This window comes from Piliocolobus tephrosceles, chromosome 2, assembly GCF_002776525.5.
Source record: "Piliocolobus tephrosceles isolate RC106 chromosome 2, ASM277652v3, whole genome shotgun sequence".
Classification (NCBI taxonomy): Eukaryota; Metazoa; Chordata; class Mammalia; order Primates; family Cercopithecidae; genus Piliocolobus; species Piliocolobus tephrosceles.
This window is the reverse complement of record NC_045435.1, coordinates 187,867,760-187,884,879: the sequence shown is the minus strand read 5'-3', so window position 1 is coordinate 187,884,879 and position 17,120 is coordinate 187,867,760. Positions and strand designations below refer to the sequence as shown.

General features: G+C 35.9%; 1 protein-coding gene across 4 annotated transcripts in view; it reads left to right on the top strand.

The window, feature by feature from the left end:
* Positions 1-15,620, top strand: part of FGF12 (fibroblast growth factor 12) — a 595,999-nt gene extending 580,379 nt beyond the window's left edge. For 2 of the 4 annotated variants that reach the window (XM_023214752.3, XM_031935277.1), the window contains one exon: positions 15,120-15,620. In XM_023214752.3, coding sequence (XP_023070520.1) covers positions 15,120-15,238 — 119 coding nt within the window. In that variant the 3' untranslated portion in view covers positions 15,239-15,620. The remainder of the gene's footprint in view (positions 1-15,119) is intronic. The other 2 variants (XM_023214751.3, XM_023214750.3) reach the window with 1 other exon arrangement.
* Positions 15,621-17,120: the final 1,500 nt, after the last annotated feature.

Below are 17,120 nucleotides of genomic sequence, written 5' to 3'. Positions count from 1 at the left end.
CATGTTCTTGCATTGAACCTAGCATAGAATTTACATGTAAAAATGGTCGAAATATATTTTGTTTATTGAATTATTGAATAAACAAGTTAGAGCTTTATGAGCTATTTCCATTATTTTGTGATTTTTTTTTTTTTTTAATGAGGGAATAGGATGAAAGGCATCCTAGCTATAACTTATATTTAAATAGATTTTAGGCCAGACACGGCAGCTCACACCTGTATTCCCAGCAATTTGGGAAGTTGAGGCGAGTGAATCACTTGAGGCCAGGAGTTCAAGGCCAGCCTGGCCAACATGACGAAACCTCGTCACTACTAAAAAATACGAAAATTAGCCAGGTATGGTGGTACACACCTGTAATCCCCACTACTTGGGAGGCTAAGGCAGGAGAATCCCTTTCAACCCAGGGAGGCGGATTCTGCCAGGAGTTGAGATTGTGCCACTGCACTCCAGCCTCGGCAACAGAGAAAGACTCTGTCCCAAAAATAAGTGAATAAATAAATAAATAAAGTTTTTGATAATATGTTTCCATAGGGCAGGTATTAAGCACATAACTAGATGACACTTCTAGGAAACGATTAGACAATGATAGCTCCATAAGAGAATAGCTACCTTGCTGCTAATAGGCTCACCAAAAAAATTACTATTTTATTTGTAATGTTTAAAGGCGTTTTTGTAACCCTGTAAGCCCAGTGCTAATACTGTCAACATCCTAACAGAATCCAGCCTGCACGGTAAGTGGGCCCTTCCTTTGTGAACGGAATTGACCTCTGATGGAGGCAAAGCCAAAGTAGGTTTTCTTTGGTTTTGGGTTTTGCTTTTTTGTTTGTTTGTTTGTTTGTTTGTTTGTTTGTTTGTTTTTGTTTTTTTTTTTTTTACTGCTTATTTGTTTTTCAAATATGTCTGCCTTTATACCAGTCCTGCTGGTGTTTTCTCCTGAATGTCAGGATTCCCAAAATTAAGCTCTGCCAGTTTGAGGGTGGTTAAGTCCTACGCTGATAACACAATAATAATTACCCACCAGCCCATTTCCCTTCACTCTTTCACATCTCATCCTGTGTTTAGAGAACAGGAGTGTTAATGAGGGGTCTCAGGGTCACCTATTCTGATAGACTGACTTGATATTTAAGCACATTACTATGTACATTGCACATAAACCTCTACTTACATAGGTCCCCTCCCCTGGCATTTTGGACAACAGCACAGGCTTCCTGATTCTCAATTCTGCCCTTTCAGAGTATTGTTCAAAGCACAGATAAGTAACTGCCCCAGATGTAAAGTGTTTTAGTGGTGACCTCCCCCTTTAGCATTAGATACAGCAGCCAAATACTCTGACAAAGAACAAAATAGAGTCTCCTCCTTTTCTCCTCCCTCCTCCTTCAAGAAGCACATTACTCAGCTCCTGCAGGTGACTGAGTATTCAGGATCTGGTTCTTACCTTCCGGAAAAAAAAAAAGAAAAAAAAAGAAAAGAAAAAAAAAAAAATCTGCGTACTTTGCAAAGATTTAAGCTTCAAGGGCTGAGTCCTGGAGAGATAAATATATCTGCAAATAAGATCACTAAGGATCAATTGAGAGCCATCTGTAGAGAAGTATTAAACTTGGAATAAAGGAATATTGATTTATTTCTCCCAACTTATTTTGTAGTGGGGAGACAGTGCTAACACACACACACACACACACACACACGCACACACTTGGGCATATACATGTTATCCATTTTCTTTGTTAGAACTGGTGCTTTGAGCTCATAGAATCTGATTTAAGTCTCAGAAGAATGTAAACTACTGTTTCCCAAACATCAGTATCCGAACCATCTGTAGTGTTCTTAGAAGCTAACAGATTCTCAAACCAAATCTCCACAGTGATCTGATGTTTTAAACCTAGGTATGACCTAGGACTCTATAGGTTTAAAACCCTGTGCAGGTGATTTCTGATGGCATTGAGTTTGAGATGCGGTGTTCTGAATTTGGTGTTTCTAAGCTCCTTTTGGTCAAATCTGGCCATGGATGATTTAAATTTATTCATAGTATTGTGATCAATACATTGGACTAAGTCTAATGTAAAATATAAATTGTCTCTGACATGAAATTTACTATAGTATGTATGTTACATTTTTACATTCCCTGCTACTATTAAGACGGGTATGTTTCAGTGCAGGGTTAAATTACTATATGAAGTTAGTAGAGGTAGTACCAATTATTTTATTAAAGTGACCTCCTAGAGCAACCCAATGGAAATCAAGTAACCAAGAATACAGAAGTGTCTCATTCTTTGGGTGAAAATGTGGCAATGATTTGCTAAGCAATTTTTGTTTGAATGAAAGCAAGTGTATTAGAGAAGTCAAGAAACAGAATGGCTACTCCATAGGCAGAGCAGCCTTGCTAAGTAATTTTGAGAAAATAATTTATCTCCTTCAACCTCAGTCATCTCTGAAGATAAAGTCTATTATAAATTCCACCGACTTCAAAGGAATAATATGAAAATTAGACATTGTAGAAAGTTGGATTTCTCAAGAGAATTCCGTCAGATCAAACATGAAGTGCCTTTTTCATTTCATCTTAGAAAATGGACACTGTCTTATTGTGTTTTGTATTGGAAGAATGCTGTGAGATGTGGCATTGCATGAGAAATTAAAGGCAATGAAAATGGAATCTGGAAGGAAAATAATAATCCCTTCAAAACTACATAATAAGACACCAAAGAACAGAGCAAATCAGGAGTCCTGATGTTATAAAGCTCCAATTGGTAGGACACTAATGCCAAATTTGGTATTTTTATTTCAATAAACTGGAAATAGAAATAAATGCCTTGGTTCTCTTTTGGACCCAACCATACTAAAAGACAAAAGCAGAAAGATGGAGCAAAAAAGAACATCTCTGCCAGTAATTGTTTTAATTACAGAAAGGATAATAGCTGCAACTCTTTCTTTTGCGTTTTGGATTTCTGCCAGCCTGTGATATTCCTGCAAACCATTGTAACTTATTCAAACTAGCTTTTTCTGGTTTTTGAATGTAGTCTTTAATACAACCCTCCTACCTCTTCCCCACACATTCTTCCTCCTTCTCTCTCTCTGTTCCTCGTGCAAACATTGCTTTTTCTTTCTTTCTAAATGAACATATAGATGCTTTTGTTCACAACATCTCTTAACTCATTATAGTAAATATGTGTAGCACAGTGAATGCATTTCTAAGGCAATGCATTTCTTCCAAACCAGCACTTAAAATTCTCCTAGAGTTCCAAAAGCATTCCATGTAACATTAATTAAGGTGTGAAATTGCTTTATTTAAATTACCCACACCCTTCTGTGATCTGCTATTAAGACAATTAAATATCTTCAATGGTGCATTAACTAACACAGCAGTCTAACCTTTTAGCTTCTTGGAAATTACAGAGGACCAAGGAAAATTCAATTAAATTCGTCGTAATAAAATGATTAATCATATTTAACTTGTCTTTGATGGTAACCAGTAGTCGATGGGGGTTCTTTATAGAGTTTAAATTTTTTAGTTTTATTAAAAACAGAAGTTAAGTCGTTTTCATTTGGAAAACAGAATTTGTTCCCACACGCAGACTGTTCAACTCTCCACTACAGAGTGACATTGACACTGAAAAATTAATACCTGCTACTCCTCATTACTATGAGTACTCTCAAATTTCAAAGCATCTGTCAAGAATATAGCAACAATATAAAGTGATGATTAGTAGCAGCTATACTACCTTATATTCCATTTGAATGGCATATTGTCATTTCAACATACTTTCTGAACCAGAGTATCATTTAATAGCCACTAAATTGTTGGAAGTATGAAGGTTAAGATTTACTATCCCTGTTTTAAACACGAGGAAGATGTCATTTCTAGAGGTTAACTCATTCAAGTGTATACAGTTAGAAAGAAGCAAAACCAGAACTGTTACCTTGTAACTTCAGATGTCATGCTTTTCCTACTATAACTGTGATGTGATGTGATTGTGTGTGTGTGTGTAAATAGGCGTTGTCATTCCTTAAAGTCATTCAGTTTAGTTACTTAATCAGTTGTGTCTATGTGCATGTATTTGTGTGTAACTTCTTATGAATTAGAATCTGCAGAGGCAAGACATAGATACAAACATGTATTCTTAGAAGACCCAGGTATATCTCATGGAAAAATTAAGGACAGCAATTCTACAAGTTGGGTGTGCACCAGAATTACCTAGAGAGCCCACTAAAGCATAGATTGCTAGGCCCCATCTCCTGAATTCTTAATTCTGTGGGTTTGAGTTGGCCAAATAATTTGCATTTCTTAACGTTGTTGCTGTTGGTGGTGGTGATTAGGGGTTATGCCTTGAGAATCACTAAGTTTGGGGAACCGTCTGATGCAATGATCCTCAGAATCTCTTTCCTTCTAGACTCTGTAATGTACCATATATACAAGGAAAGGTAAGGGTGGTTGTCAACTTTCTTGGTTTATTTTCTTTTTCATTTATTTTTTCTTATTTCTGTGAAGATGAGGCTTATTATTTGATTATTCAAATATCACTGAACTAAAGGAGCTTGATAAATATTGTCCACTGTATAGTATTCCTTGCTCCCTTTGTGTCAAAGTCATCTATTTTGTGTTTATATTGGTCAATTTCAGGGAACTCAGCCCAAGTTTAGGACCTTAGAGAAAGTAAAGATTCACTGACTTTAAAGGTAAAAGAAAAATCAACTTTACTCCAGCCAAAGACTTGTTGAGTTAGTCACTGTAGCATAGTAGATAGGAATATTCATTTGGAAAATAACTATGAAACACCTACTAATAGCATCTTTCACTGTGCTAATGGGGACGCAGCAGTACTCAAGGAAAGACAATTTTGACTTGATAGTGTTTATGTCAGAAAATGGGTAAAAAATACACAATTAAAAATAAGCAGGCATTTTAAAACATCACTAGAGATTAGTTCCAAGAGAGAAAAAAATGGGACTGTATTTAAAAGGATGATGAAGGTAAACTTTTTAGGGAAGATGACATAACTGACATTTGAACAGTAATCTGAATGAAATTTAGTAGTAAACCATGCAAAGAGGTGGTACAAGGTTTTTGCAGGCAAAACTGACAGATCCCAAAGGCTGTTACAGAATCTGAGCATGTCTAATAATGAGCAAGAAAGCCAATGTGACTAAAATGGATTGATTAAAGAAATGGAAGGTAGAAGATGAACTTAGAGGGAAAGCAAAGACCGTATAATTTGAGGGCTTGTAACCACCTTCAGGACTTTAGATTTTATGGTTAATGTGATGTGGATTCATTATAGATTTTGAGCAGAATTGCAGAGAAATCAGCCAGGATCTTAAGCAAGATAATATGAGCTTGGACTCTAGGGTTTTATAGCTGGAGGTAGAAAGAATGACTTTGAATTTATTTTGAAGTTAAACCTGAAAGAGCATGTTAATGGATTGGATATAGGTTGTTAGCTAAAGAGAGAAATCAGAGATGACTTTTAGGTGTTAGGCATGATCAACTGGGCGAATAATGGGTCTGTGTGCTGAAATGTGTACACACACACACACACACTACTTAAATATGATATTTTAAAAATCACTTCTAATCCCCTAGTACAGGTTATTACAACTCAGACACTACTGACATTTTGGGACTTTGGGTTGCAGAATTCCTTGTTGTGAGGCACGTCCCTGTGCATTGGAGGATCGTTAGCAACATCTGCAGCCTCTATGTTCAGGATACCAACAGCAAATCATCCTCTCTAGTGGTGACAGATGCGCCTCAGATATTACCAAAGATGCGCGGAAGGCAGATTCAGCACCGCTTGACGACCACTGGCCTAGGTTCTGTGACTGCTTTTCAAATGAGGAGACTGTCTTGTTTGGAAAAATTATTCCCTTGTGTGGAACTTTCTCACATTATAGAATATTAGTAATACCACCCTGACCCTCATCACTATACTTGTGACAAGAAATGGGGAAAATACTTCCCTGGTTTCTTCATACTGCTAAGAAAATGAATATAGCTGCTGGCTGACTCCTGGGGAACACTAACATTTATTGGAAAAGGAGGCTCCTGCAAAGGAGAATAAAATAGAGTAGCCAGTGATTTAGCAGAAAAACTAGGTTATTTTGATTGATGTTCAAGAAGCCAAGTGAAAACATCTTGTCAAAAAGGAGGAAATAATTAACTGTATCCAACACTGCTGGAGTGTCTAGCAAGTTACTAAATGAGAATTGATCATTGTTTTTGTAACTTGTGGTCAGTAGTGATGTGACATGAGTGATTTCAGTTAAATGGAAAAAAATCTGACTGGAAAGAATGAAATAATAACTGGAGGCAAAGAAAAGAAGAAGGTAATACTGAATATTAACGTTCTTTTGAGAACTTCTGCTATAAAAAGGAAGTAGAGAAATGAGGAGGGAGTTGGTGAGAAACATGAATAGTAGGGTTATTTGTTTTTAAAGCTATTTCATATATTTATATACTGATGGGAACAATCTGGGATAAGCCGAAATTGGGATTACAGGAGAGAGGGACACCAAAGAATGCTGAGTAAAAGGGCTGGGATTGAGTGCACCGTGGCGCTCTAGATTTAGATAAGAACAGGACAGTGCAAGCATTTTAACAAGCAGGAGTCAGAACATGTGAGGGCAGATGTGCATAGGTTGGTAATTCTTTGCCATGGAAACATTTCTTGTCTGATTCTCCTTTCTAAGTGAAATACAAAGTCAGATAGTATATTGTCTTGGAAAATAAAGAAAGAGGAAGAATTAGAAAGAGAGAGGGAGAAAGAAAGAAAAAGAAAGGAAGGAAGGAAGGAAAGAAAAAGAAAGGAAAGAGGAGGAAGAAAGAAAGGAGAGAGAAAGGAGAACGAGAAGAAGAAGAAAGAAAGAAAGGAGAAAGAAAAAAAAGAAGAGAGAAAGAAAGAAAAGAGAAGAATGAGAAGAGAAAGAAAGGAGGGAAGAAAGAAAGAAGAAAAGAAAGAGAAAGGAAGGAAGAAAGAGAAAGAAAGAAAGAAAAGAAAGAAAGAAAATGAAAAACAGGCAGGCCTATTTCCTGAGTCTGTGGAGGGGCTGAGGTGGTACTGGAATCTTGAGGTGCAAGGAGCAGGTGTGAAATAAGTCACTGAGAAGAATGAGAGAGTGGATTGACCAGAAAGATGTAGTAGAATTCCAGAAAGTGTTGTGTACCACCATGAGGTTTGGGGTCAAGATTTTGACTTAAGACCAGTCAGCACAGTTTTATGTTTTTCAACATATTTAGACATACTCAACTGTTAGGCTATCAGCTTAGAGCAGGGGCACCAGGGTTAATCTCACATGGATTTTAAAGCTGACTGCCGTATATTGCTATATTACTTTGGACAAGCTACCATCTTTGTTTTTCAGTTTACTCAACTGCAAAACAGGCCACTAAAAGTATCTATATTTAGGGTCATTTAAAAAACTGTTTGTATGTATAATGTGCAGGCATATAGTAAGTGCTCAGTTAATGTTAGATATTATGAGGATGGCTATTGCTTAATAAGAGAGTACACATAGGATGGTACTTGGCACCTGTTTTATTATAGCTGTGTGCTTTATAAATAACAGCAATGCCCAAGATTTTACTTTTTTCATACTTTTAAGACAGTCATTGTTTCACTGTAATTTTTTCAGAAGAAATTTATAACTAAAATAGAAAGTATTGTTGAATGCTGAAAGTTGTAAATAGGGAAATCTGAGCCACCACGATGGCAAGGAAAGCCTGCATATTCTGATAACTGCATTCGCAACACAGGCACCAGTGAAAAGAATAGAAAAATATCAAATAGAAAGCTTGCCCTGGAAAAAATCCATACCTAATCCTACAAAGAGAAAACGGATTTTTTTTGACAATACTTCAAAGCTCAGTGATACATATTTCACATTTCTCTTTTCTAAAAGCATAATTGTTCACTTTAAAATGAAGCAAGAACTAAATAAATAGAACAAATACCATATATCTTCACAAAGTCAATATATTATGGTCTGGTTCTGAGCAAGTATTGCATGTTATTTGTATTACCAGAACTGCAGGGCTTTCTGTGGCTACAAGGTCAGTGCGTGCTCGGACAGCTGTTAAAATCAAAACCTTCGCTGCGCTGGGTCGCCTGGTAACTACTGTCTATCTCCCAAGTGCATTCTGCTGACATTCAAGGGTTAAACTGGCGATTCCTAGTAAACACTGTGCTTTACAGTAGTACATCCTGTGAGCTGTGTTATTGGAAACCCTCGCTTGTCCTTGTGTCTAAAAATAAGGAGGAACACTCTCGCACCAAATCTCTACCTTATTTTCACTCAGAAAGCTGGGTTGAATCTCTCCGTTTCAATCTACGATAGCTCTAGAAAAGTCAAAGGCATGAATAGAAAGAAACATTAAGAAGAAGGAAGAAGATTGAAATGTAAATCACAATAGAGGAAAAATAAGAAGAAAATAAGTGAAATAAGACCGTGCTTTGATTTGAAGAAAGAGTACTGAAGAACCAAAAGGAAATGCTTTCTCTTCAAAACATTATCTCATTTTACCATTTGTCCAAAACTCTTACGATGACACATGGGTTAGAGGAACAATGATATTTTATCTCAGAAATATCCTGGGGTGGGGGGAAGCAAATATTTATTTTCCTACTCTATGTACTTGACAAATGAGTAGAAACAGGGCAAGCAGCTTGATCAAGGACAACCCAGAAAAGCCAGATGAAAGCGAAATAACATTGTTTATCATACAGGCCTTGCATCTTTAGGACACTGAACATTCTTGAAATTTGGGTACTGAAAGTGTGTTGGAAAAATAGTATCAAGTGCAATCAGAAAGAAGCAAAGTTTAAAATCAGTCTTATGGTAAGTACTATCTATAATATCATACCTGCTGAAAATAAAATCTGTATCACAAGTGTAGCCCCAAGGTCCTGAGTGAGGCATGTTAACTAGTAACATCCCACATTGTCTAAATTAGAGGATTTGTTTCAAATTTCATATGGGAAGTGCCCCTGAATCTGAGTTTTTGTGAAATGCAATTGGGGAACTGGGAAGACAAGAACGATAGGGAGGTTCTACTTGTTTGTTTTGTTTTTGCGTTATTTCCAGTCTAGAAATAACTGCTTATCATAAGAACTAAAATATCAAATTTTGTTCTCATAGTTTAGGGAAGCTTCAATGCATAACACAGAGGAAACAGGAATAAATTTTCAGGAAAAAAAGATTTTAAAAAAATTCTAGCACCTCCTAAAGCACAGTAGATCTATTCCTGGTGAAATCATATTCCCCATTATAACAGAAAGAGATGGAAAAAGTCCCTCTTGAAATACATTGCACTTTGAACTACTACATATCAGGGGACTAGGAATCTTTCTGGTTAATAATAAGGATCCGATTATTAGGAGAAGAGAGCCTTAATCTGGCATAGGATGAGAATAATTTGAGAAGCACAGTTTAAGGGTTGTAGAATTTATGTAGCTATTGAAGATCAGAGTCTAGACAGTTCTCTGGACATACTTGTTAAAGGTTTCCGCTCATTGCTTAATAGTATGTGATTAGAAATTAATAGCAGAACTCCAAATTCTAGTACTGATATTTATATACGATCATGAATAAATTTTGTGTACATGTGATTCCCATTTTCTATATGATATTAGTAATTCTTCATACTTGTTCATAGCCAAAAGGCCAGAAGCAATGATATTAGTAATTCTTAATTTATTTTTTGTTTGTTTAGGCTTCTTAAGTTAAGCTCCCCCTAAAACAAAAGAACATGTTTTAGCATGCCCACATGAACCCCACCTTTCAATTGCATTCGGAATTATGGTACTTGGAAGGGGTATATTAGATAGGCAGTGGGCCCTATACACGTAATGGGTCTTCAACTAGATTTATTCCTACCAAATTGTGATTGTGTTTGCAAAGCACCAGAACAACTCATAAAAGTTTCAAATGCTGCAGCCATTCCTTACAGAGTTCATTCAATGAGATTCAGTTTGAATGATTTTTCTCGACTATACTGACTAGTTGTATCCATATCATGTAAACGTAGACATTTTTCTACATAAAGGAATTAATAGATTTTTCTTTATACACTCATGTCTGATGGACATTAACTCTTCATTTACTATCCTATCACTTCATTAACTAGGTATATTAACTCTTCATTTACCATCATATTGAGGCTGATACATATCATGGTCATGGTTTAAATTTTCTGGCCTGGAATTCAGCAAGGTCTGACACCAGCTAGCCTTATCCTTCTTATTGGTCATCACCTCCCTGTTCTACCCAGTCCGGTAGTGTTTATTTTTGCACTTACAGCACATCTGAATGAGGACTAGCTACATTGTATGTGCTTAGTGGCCACATATGGCTAAATGGATGCTATACTAGGCAGTACAGTCCTAGAATATTTTCATCAGATTCCTCTATCCTTTTCCTCACCCTGTACCTCCTCAGTTATATCTCAACTCTCTCTTCCTTAATACAGTTCTAAAACTAAGGTTTTTGATTTTTGGGGAATTGCTGGTTCTTCCTATGCAAATAGAACACCTCTGGCTTTAATAGTCACTTCTTATAGCTTATACTCAGGACAATTCAGGACAAGTTGTTTGTGTGTTTGCTTTTTATTTGTGGTAAAATATGATCATACAAAATGTACCATTTTAATCATTTTTAAGTATATATTTCATTGCCGTTAAGTACATTCACATTGTTGCGCAAACATCGCCATCATCTAACTCCAGAACTTTGTCATCTTCCCCAGCTGAAACTCTGTACTCATTAAATGTGAAATCCCCATTCTCCCCCAGGCCCTGGCAAATGCTGTTCTATTTTCTGCCTCTGTGAACTTGACTACTCTAGGTATCTCACAGAAGTGGAATCACGTAATATTTGGCCCCTAGTAACTGGCTTATTTCACCTAGCACAATTTCTTCAAGGTCCATTCGTGTTGTGGTATTTGTCAGAATTTTGTTTTTAAGGCTGAATAATATTTCATTATATGTATAGGCCTCATATAATATTTACCCATTCATTTGTCAGTGGACATTTTGGTGCTTCCATCTTTTAGCTAGAGTGAATAATCCTTCTACGGACATGGATGTACAGATAGATGCTGGGGTCCCTGGTTTCATTTATTTTGAATGTACACCTACAGGTGGAATTGATGGGTCGTATGGTACATCCATATTTAATTTTTTGAGGAATCACCATTTCATTTTCCACAGTGGCTGCACCAATTTACACTGAAGTAGAAATGCTTAAGGGTTTCAATTTCTCCACATACTCAGTAATTCTTGTTGCTTTCTTTTTTGATTTTTTTATAACAGCCGTACATTTTCTTTTATTAACATTTCTGAATGACTTTAGGAGTATTTAGTGAAGTTAAGGCCAACTTAAATCTTGATTAACATACAGATATAAGAATTCAAACACTGATATGTCAGTCATTTTACATTGTTTATTGAATAAATTCTGGTATTTCTGATTTTATTCAAAACTCTTAACTGGGACCTTGAAACTCTACACATTCATCCTGGCCCTGCCACTACTCACTATCTGACTTTATGGAAGTGGCTTAATTTCTTTTATATTTAAAAAATGGGGGTGATAATTTCTCACCTACTATATTCACTGGGTTATTATAATTGTAAAATTTAGTTAATCAATTTAAAATTGCTTGGAATACTCTGAAATGATGGATTTATTCAAGGACTTATCATTGGGGCTGCTATATACATCATGGTGATTTTTGTTTACATTTTGCACATGTAATCCACTTTAGAGAACACTTACGCCTTGTTTTCTTCCTCAATTTTGTTTCATTATTTACCATGTACATTCAGAATAGCAGTCATTAAGTGTAATGCAACTATGGATGGTAGTAAGGCAGTTATATTATTGGAGGGAGGTACTTTATTCTTTCTTGGCTTTCTAATTGGATTATGGTCTTTTTGTTACACTGTAATTCAGAAATTTGATTGAGACTTATTCCCCTTTATTTGTCAGCTTCTTAAATCAGATATATTACTGAATCCTAGGTCCTGTAAATAACAATGAAAATTAGTGCTCAAGAAGTTGCATTTAATCTATTGCTTTGATCAAGGTTTTGCTCTCTGTACTTGTATTTGCATGCAATTTCTAGAATAACTTTAGTTTGCATTCTCTGAACATCTTTTTATTTTGGCTAACAGAAGTATAGAAATTCAAATACCTATTTGATTTATTGAGGAGGAAGGCAGTTTTCATGAGTGAACTGGAAAACTACCCTTCACTTGTCGTTTTCTAACTGGGACATGAACTAGGTTTTCAAAACACTTAATTTTATTACTCCATTTAGTGCAAAGATTGGGAAATTAGAAATTTAGTTGTGTGAGAAAAAGAGCAAATTTTACATCTTGCGGGCGGCACTGGTGAGTTTGGGTCTTTTTGAAACACTGTATATTTTCAGATGTCAATTTGCAATACCTCAATATAAGGATGGCCAGCAGGGTTAAATTACTCGAAAAGTTATCTGCAGCAGTAATTATAATAGTAACATTGTGTGCTGACACAAATGAAGTATTTTATGTGCAAGTGAGAAATAGAAAAAAAAAAAGATACAAGTGAATGTTTTGGGTTGAATCTGTGGCATAAGAAAACTAAAAAGGAAATTGCAACTCTAAGAAACTCAGCTCAAAAAATGATAAAAATGGCCAGGCGCGGTGGCTCACGTCTGTAATCCCAGCACTTTGGGAGGCCGAGACAGGCGGATCACGAGGTCAGGAGATCGAGACCATCCTGGCTAACACGGGGAAACCCTGTCTCTACTAAAAAATACAAAAATAATAAAAACTACAAAAAACTAGCCGGGCAAGGTGGCGGGCGCCTGTAGTCCCAGCTATTCAGGAGGCTGAGGCAGGAGAATGGCGTGAACCCGGGAGGCGGAGCTTGCAGTGAGCTGAGATCGGACCACTGCACTCCAGCCTGGGCGACAGAGCCAGACTGTCTCAGAAAAAAAAAAAAAGAAAAAGAAAAAAAATACACACTTTAATGAAAATTAGAAAATGTATTCCTCAAGTATCCCCAAATGAAGCTTAAGAATTTGCAGGTCAAAATATATTATTTTTTGGAAAGGAGATTTTTGTAAATTCTTTGAGATCCTGATTTAGCAATCTGTGGTGCGGCCTGCAGAGGTTTGAGTTTTCAGAGCTGATTAGGTGACAGAGTTGGGAAGACCTGTTTTATGGTATCATATGAATAGCGTTCCAGCTGAATCACTTCGTTGCTTCTTAATGTCCCCTGTGCATTGAGCAGTTATACGTAAATGGTTGTATTTTGCACAAATAAAAAACTATACTTTAATTTTGGAGTTTTTAATTTTTTTTATAATAGAAAGAGAGGTGAGAGCCATGGGACCTAGGGAACTTCAAGATTCTGGCAAGATTTTCCATAAGGATCTTCTATTTGTTGAAACAAAAGAAGAAGAAGAAAGACAAACTTGAACGACTTACTTGTATCATTTGAAAATTATATGATCTACTCTCTGAGCTGGTTTCCTCTGTATACTCTGTAACTTCAGCCAAAGGCATTTAGTCCTTTGGGGATGCTGGAAGAGCCATCAGTGCAGTAATTGAAATACTTTAAAATCTCATTAAAATATATGTGGCTAATTTGCGTAACAGTCTTAGCACACATATTTTATACATATATTTTCTGCTACTCAGAGTGTAGTCTGGGTTTTATCAGCATCACCTGAGATCTTATTGAAAATGGAGACTCTCAAGCTGACTACAATCCTTCTGATTCACAATCTGCATTTTAACAATATTCCTAGGTGATTCCCATGTGCAGTAACATTTAAGAAGTTCTATAATTGAATACGTTGGAAGAAATCTGTCTCCTCACCAGTCTCAGGAGACTCTCACTTGTACTCTAAATTCTGTTTTAGTCTAGTTTTGGATTTAGAATACTTTCAGCCAAAACAATTTATTTCTATATTCTCTGAAGATCTGTTATTGAAAATGCTCACAAAGAAATCAGCTCCTTACGTTTCATAAACATTTTTTGGTACTTGCTATATGCAAGGCATTTAATCTTCATAAACATGCTATTTTTCATTTATGAAAATGTGTCCAACTTAACAACGCTAGTGGATGGCTGAGCCTGGGCGTGGATCCAGGTAGCGTGCTTCCCAAACCGGTAACCACTCAAAGTTCAAGGGAGGAGGCTATTTGATGTTGGAAGTAACATTCAAATTATTAAACCTTTGTAATGATGATTCAATAGGTGGAGATGCCTGTTTGTTCCTAAGCCGAGCATAAAAGTAACTCCTGATATTTTCATGAGACATATCATATACTCTTATCTAGTCACATTTCTCTATTTCACAACAGTATAATGAAGCTGAATTAATGTGTTTTGTAGGAATAACTATAATTTGAAAGCATTGTTCTTCCTAAACAGTTATCTAGGAATAGCCGTGATGGCTCACAGATGACTGAACTTTACAGCCAGACAAAACAATAGAGGAGAAAAGAACTGTTTATACAGATGTGAACTGAAGTCTCATGCTTGCATAATCACATTCCCTATTGATGAATAACTAAAAAGTCACGGACTGTGTTTGTTACTTTGGGTAGATCTAGGGCGGTCAGGGAAATTGCTTCTTCTTTTTTCCTTTTCTTTGTCCTCCCTTATTTTTTTACATAGGATGCCCTGGAAATGGCAATACGTATTTCGGTTTGATACAGCATCATATTTCCTATGGTAGGGTAAAGATTAGGAACATGTAAATAAATACTTTTTGCCGACCCAAATTAGACTGCAGATTAAGGACCAAAAAGTGGAATATTTCCCATGTCTCCTCTGACTCTGGATGAAAATCCTGTTTTCTAGGTTAGGAAACTGTAAAGATTCAAGCCTTGTCTATGAGAGAACAGAAACAACTTAAATGTCTATAGTTCAAGAAAAGTTTAAAAGGTTATGACTGAAAGAACTGGAAGAGAATTATGTGTATCCACTGAATGTATTATCAAGTTAAAACTGTTTTTTATAATGGGAAGAAGAGCTTGTGATGAGAATGAAGAATATTGTAAAATCAAATTTGAAAAGCTTATTGAAGCAAATTTACGTCCACTATCGTAAGTAAGTTTTGTTATTTTGCCTTTCAGTGTGTATGTACAGAGAACCATCACTACATGAAATCGGAGAAAAACAAGGGCGCTCAAGGAAAAGTTCTGGAACACCAACCATGAATGGAGGCAAAGTTGTGAATCAAGATTCAACATAGCTGAGAACTCTCCCCTGCTTCCTTCTCTCATCCCTTCCCCTTCTCTTCCCTCCCATTTACCCATTTCCTTCCAGTAAATCCACCCAAGGAGAGGAAAATAAAATGACAACGCAAGACCTAGTGGCTAAGATTCTGCACTCAAAATCTTCCTTTGTGTAGGACAAGAAAATTGAACCAAAGCTTGCTTGTTGCAATGTGGTAGAAAATTCACATGCACAAAGTGTAACACACTTAAAAGCAAAGGAAAAAATAAAATCAGAACTCCACAAACATTAAATTAAACTGTATTGTTATGCATAGAAGGCTAATTGTAATGAAGACGTTAATAAAGATGAAATAAAGTTATTACCTTAAAGGAAAGGGTTTTGGAGAACTGAACTCACAAACTGATGTTATATACTAAATAACTTAAACTCATGATAATGCTGCGATGTGTGGTTTTGCTTGATTTTGTATTTTATTTGGGCATCTGGAATTGACACACTATTACATTCTGTTTGCAGGATATTTTTGTAACCATGAAATTGAACATTTCCAAATTATAAACTATTCTAATACCTTTAAAATATACAGCCAGGAACCATTTATCATCAAGAAAAGAGTAAGAAAGTATTTTTGAGATGTAATTTAAGATTGTCTTATGTAAAAGGAAAGTCTTGTATTGAATCAAATAGCCTTAACAAATTTAATTATTTCATAAAAGTAATTTCACATTATCCTACAGTATAATATTTTTATCAAAGATATTATTTCAGAAGTTTTTTTTTTTTTTTTCCAGTAATTTAGGGAAAAAGTTACTGTTCTAATGCTGAAGTGACTTTTGGGAATTCTTTGCCAGTGCCATGTCTAGGTGGTAAGGTATAATAAGTTACTTGCTCTTAGCATTTGGTCTGATTTTTTGCTTTGTGGACACCTTTGAGTATAAGTGCATGTTTTAGAAAGCTTTGTATCCTGTCTTGCAGCAGGAAAGAAAGAAGAGGGGTTTTACATAAGGAAATAAGTCCTAGGAAATTAGTCAATGCAAATTGCATTTGCCTTTGTACCTTACCACAGTCTTATATTGTTTTTTAAACTCTGCCATGAAATTTGGAGACATGACTGTGAAATTCCTAACTTACTATCTTATGAAGCCAGTAGCTAATTTGTTGCTCTATATATAGATACATATACACACACACACACACGCACACACACATACACATGTATCCTCATTTACAAGTCCAGTTTGCAATTCGTTTGTTTCCTAGAACACAGAAAGGTACCAGCAATACACTAAATTTTCAAGGGGTATAGAGAAATAATATGGAATTAGCAGCTATGACTCCAACAGACAGGATTGTGTGAGCAGCTTAAAGTAGCAAAAAAGAACTCAGTGGAAGAGAAGGCACATACATAGTTAAGAATACTAAAGTATTTTTAAAAATCAAGGAAGCAATAATTGTTATATAATTTGCATTGGAATAAATAGATCTATTTAGTCCTACAAATCAGGAGTGGTGTAGAGACATCCAAATTTAAAGGAAAAAACCACACAAAACAGAATGTTAAAAAAATGTATGCAGATTTATGGATATTACCAATGAGAAGACATAGCATGTAACTTCTCCTGTATCTCTACTGTCCAGCATGTATTGTTCCAAATACGACTCCCTAAATATATACACTTTACAGAAGCTCTAGGCCCTCACCTCAAACTTTGCCATTGGTTGCCGTATTTCAAGGTCAACATAGTTTCCCTCACTTTACACAATCATTATTCTTCAATAGTGGATCATATCCTTCACCAGGTATCCTATTTATATTATCTAGAGGTTAGCAGAAAATGAAATGAAGGAATTTACCTAAGCAGTTGGGAAGAACAAATGTTATGCATCTAGGCAAA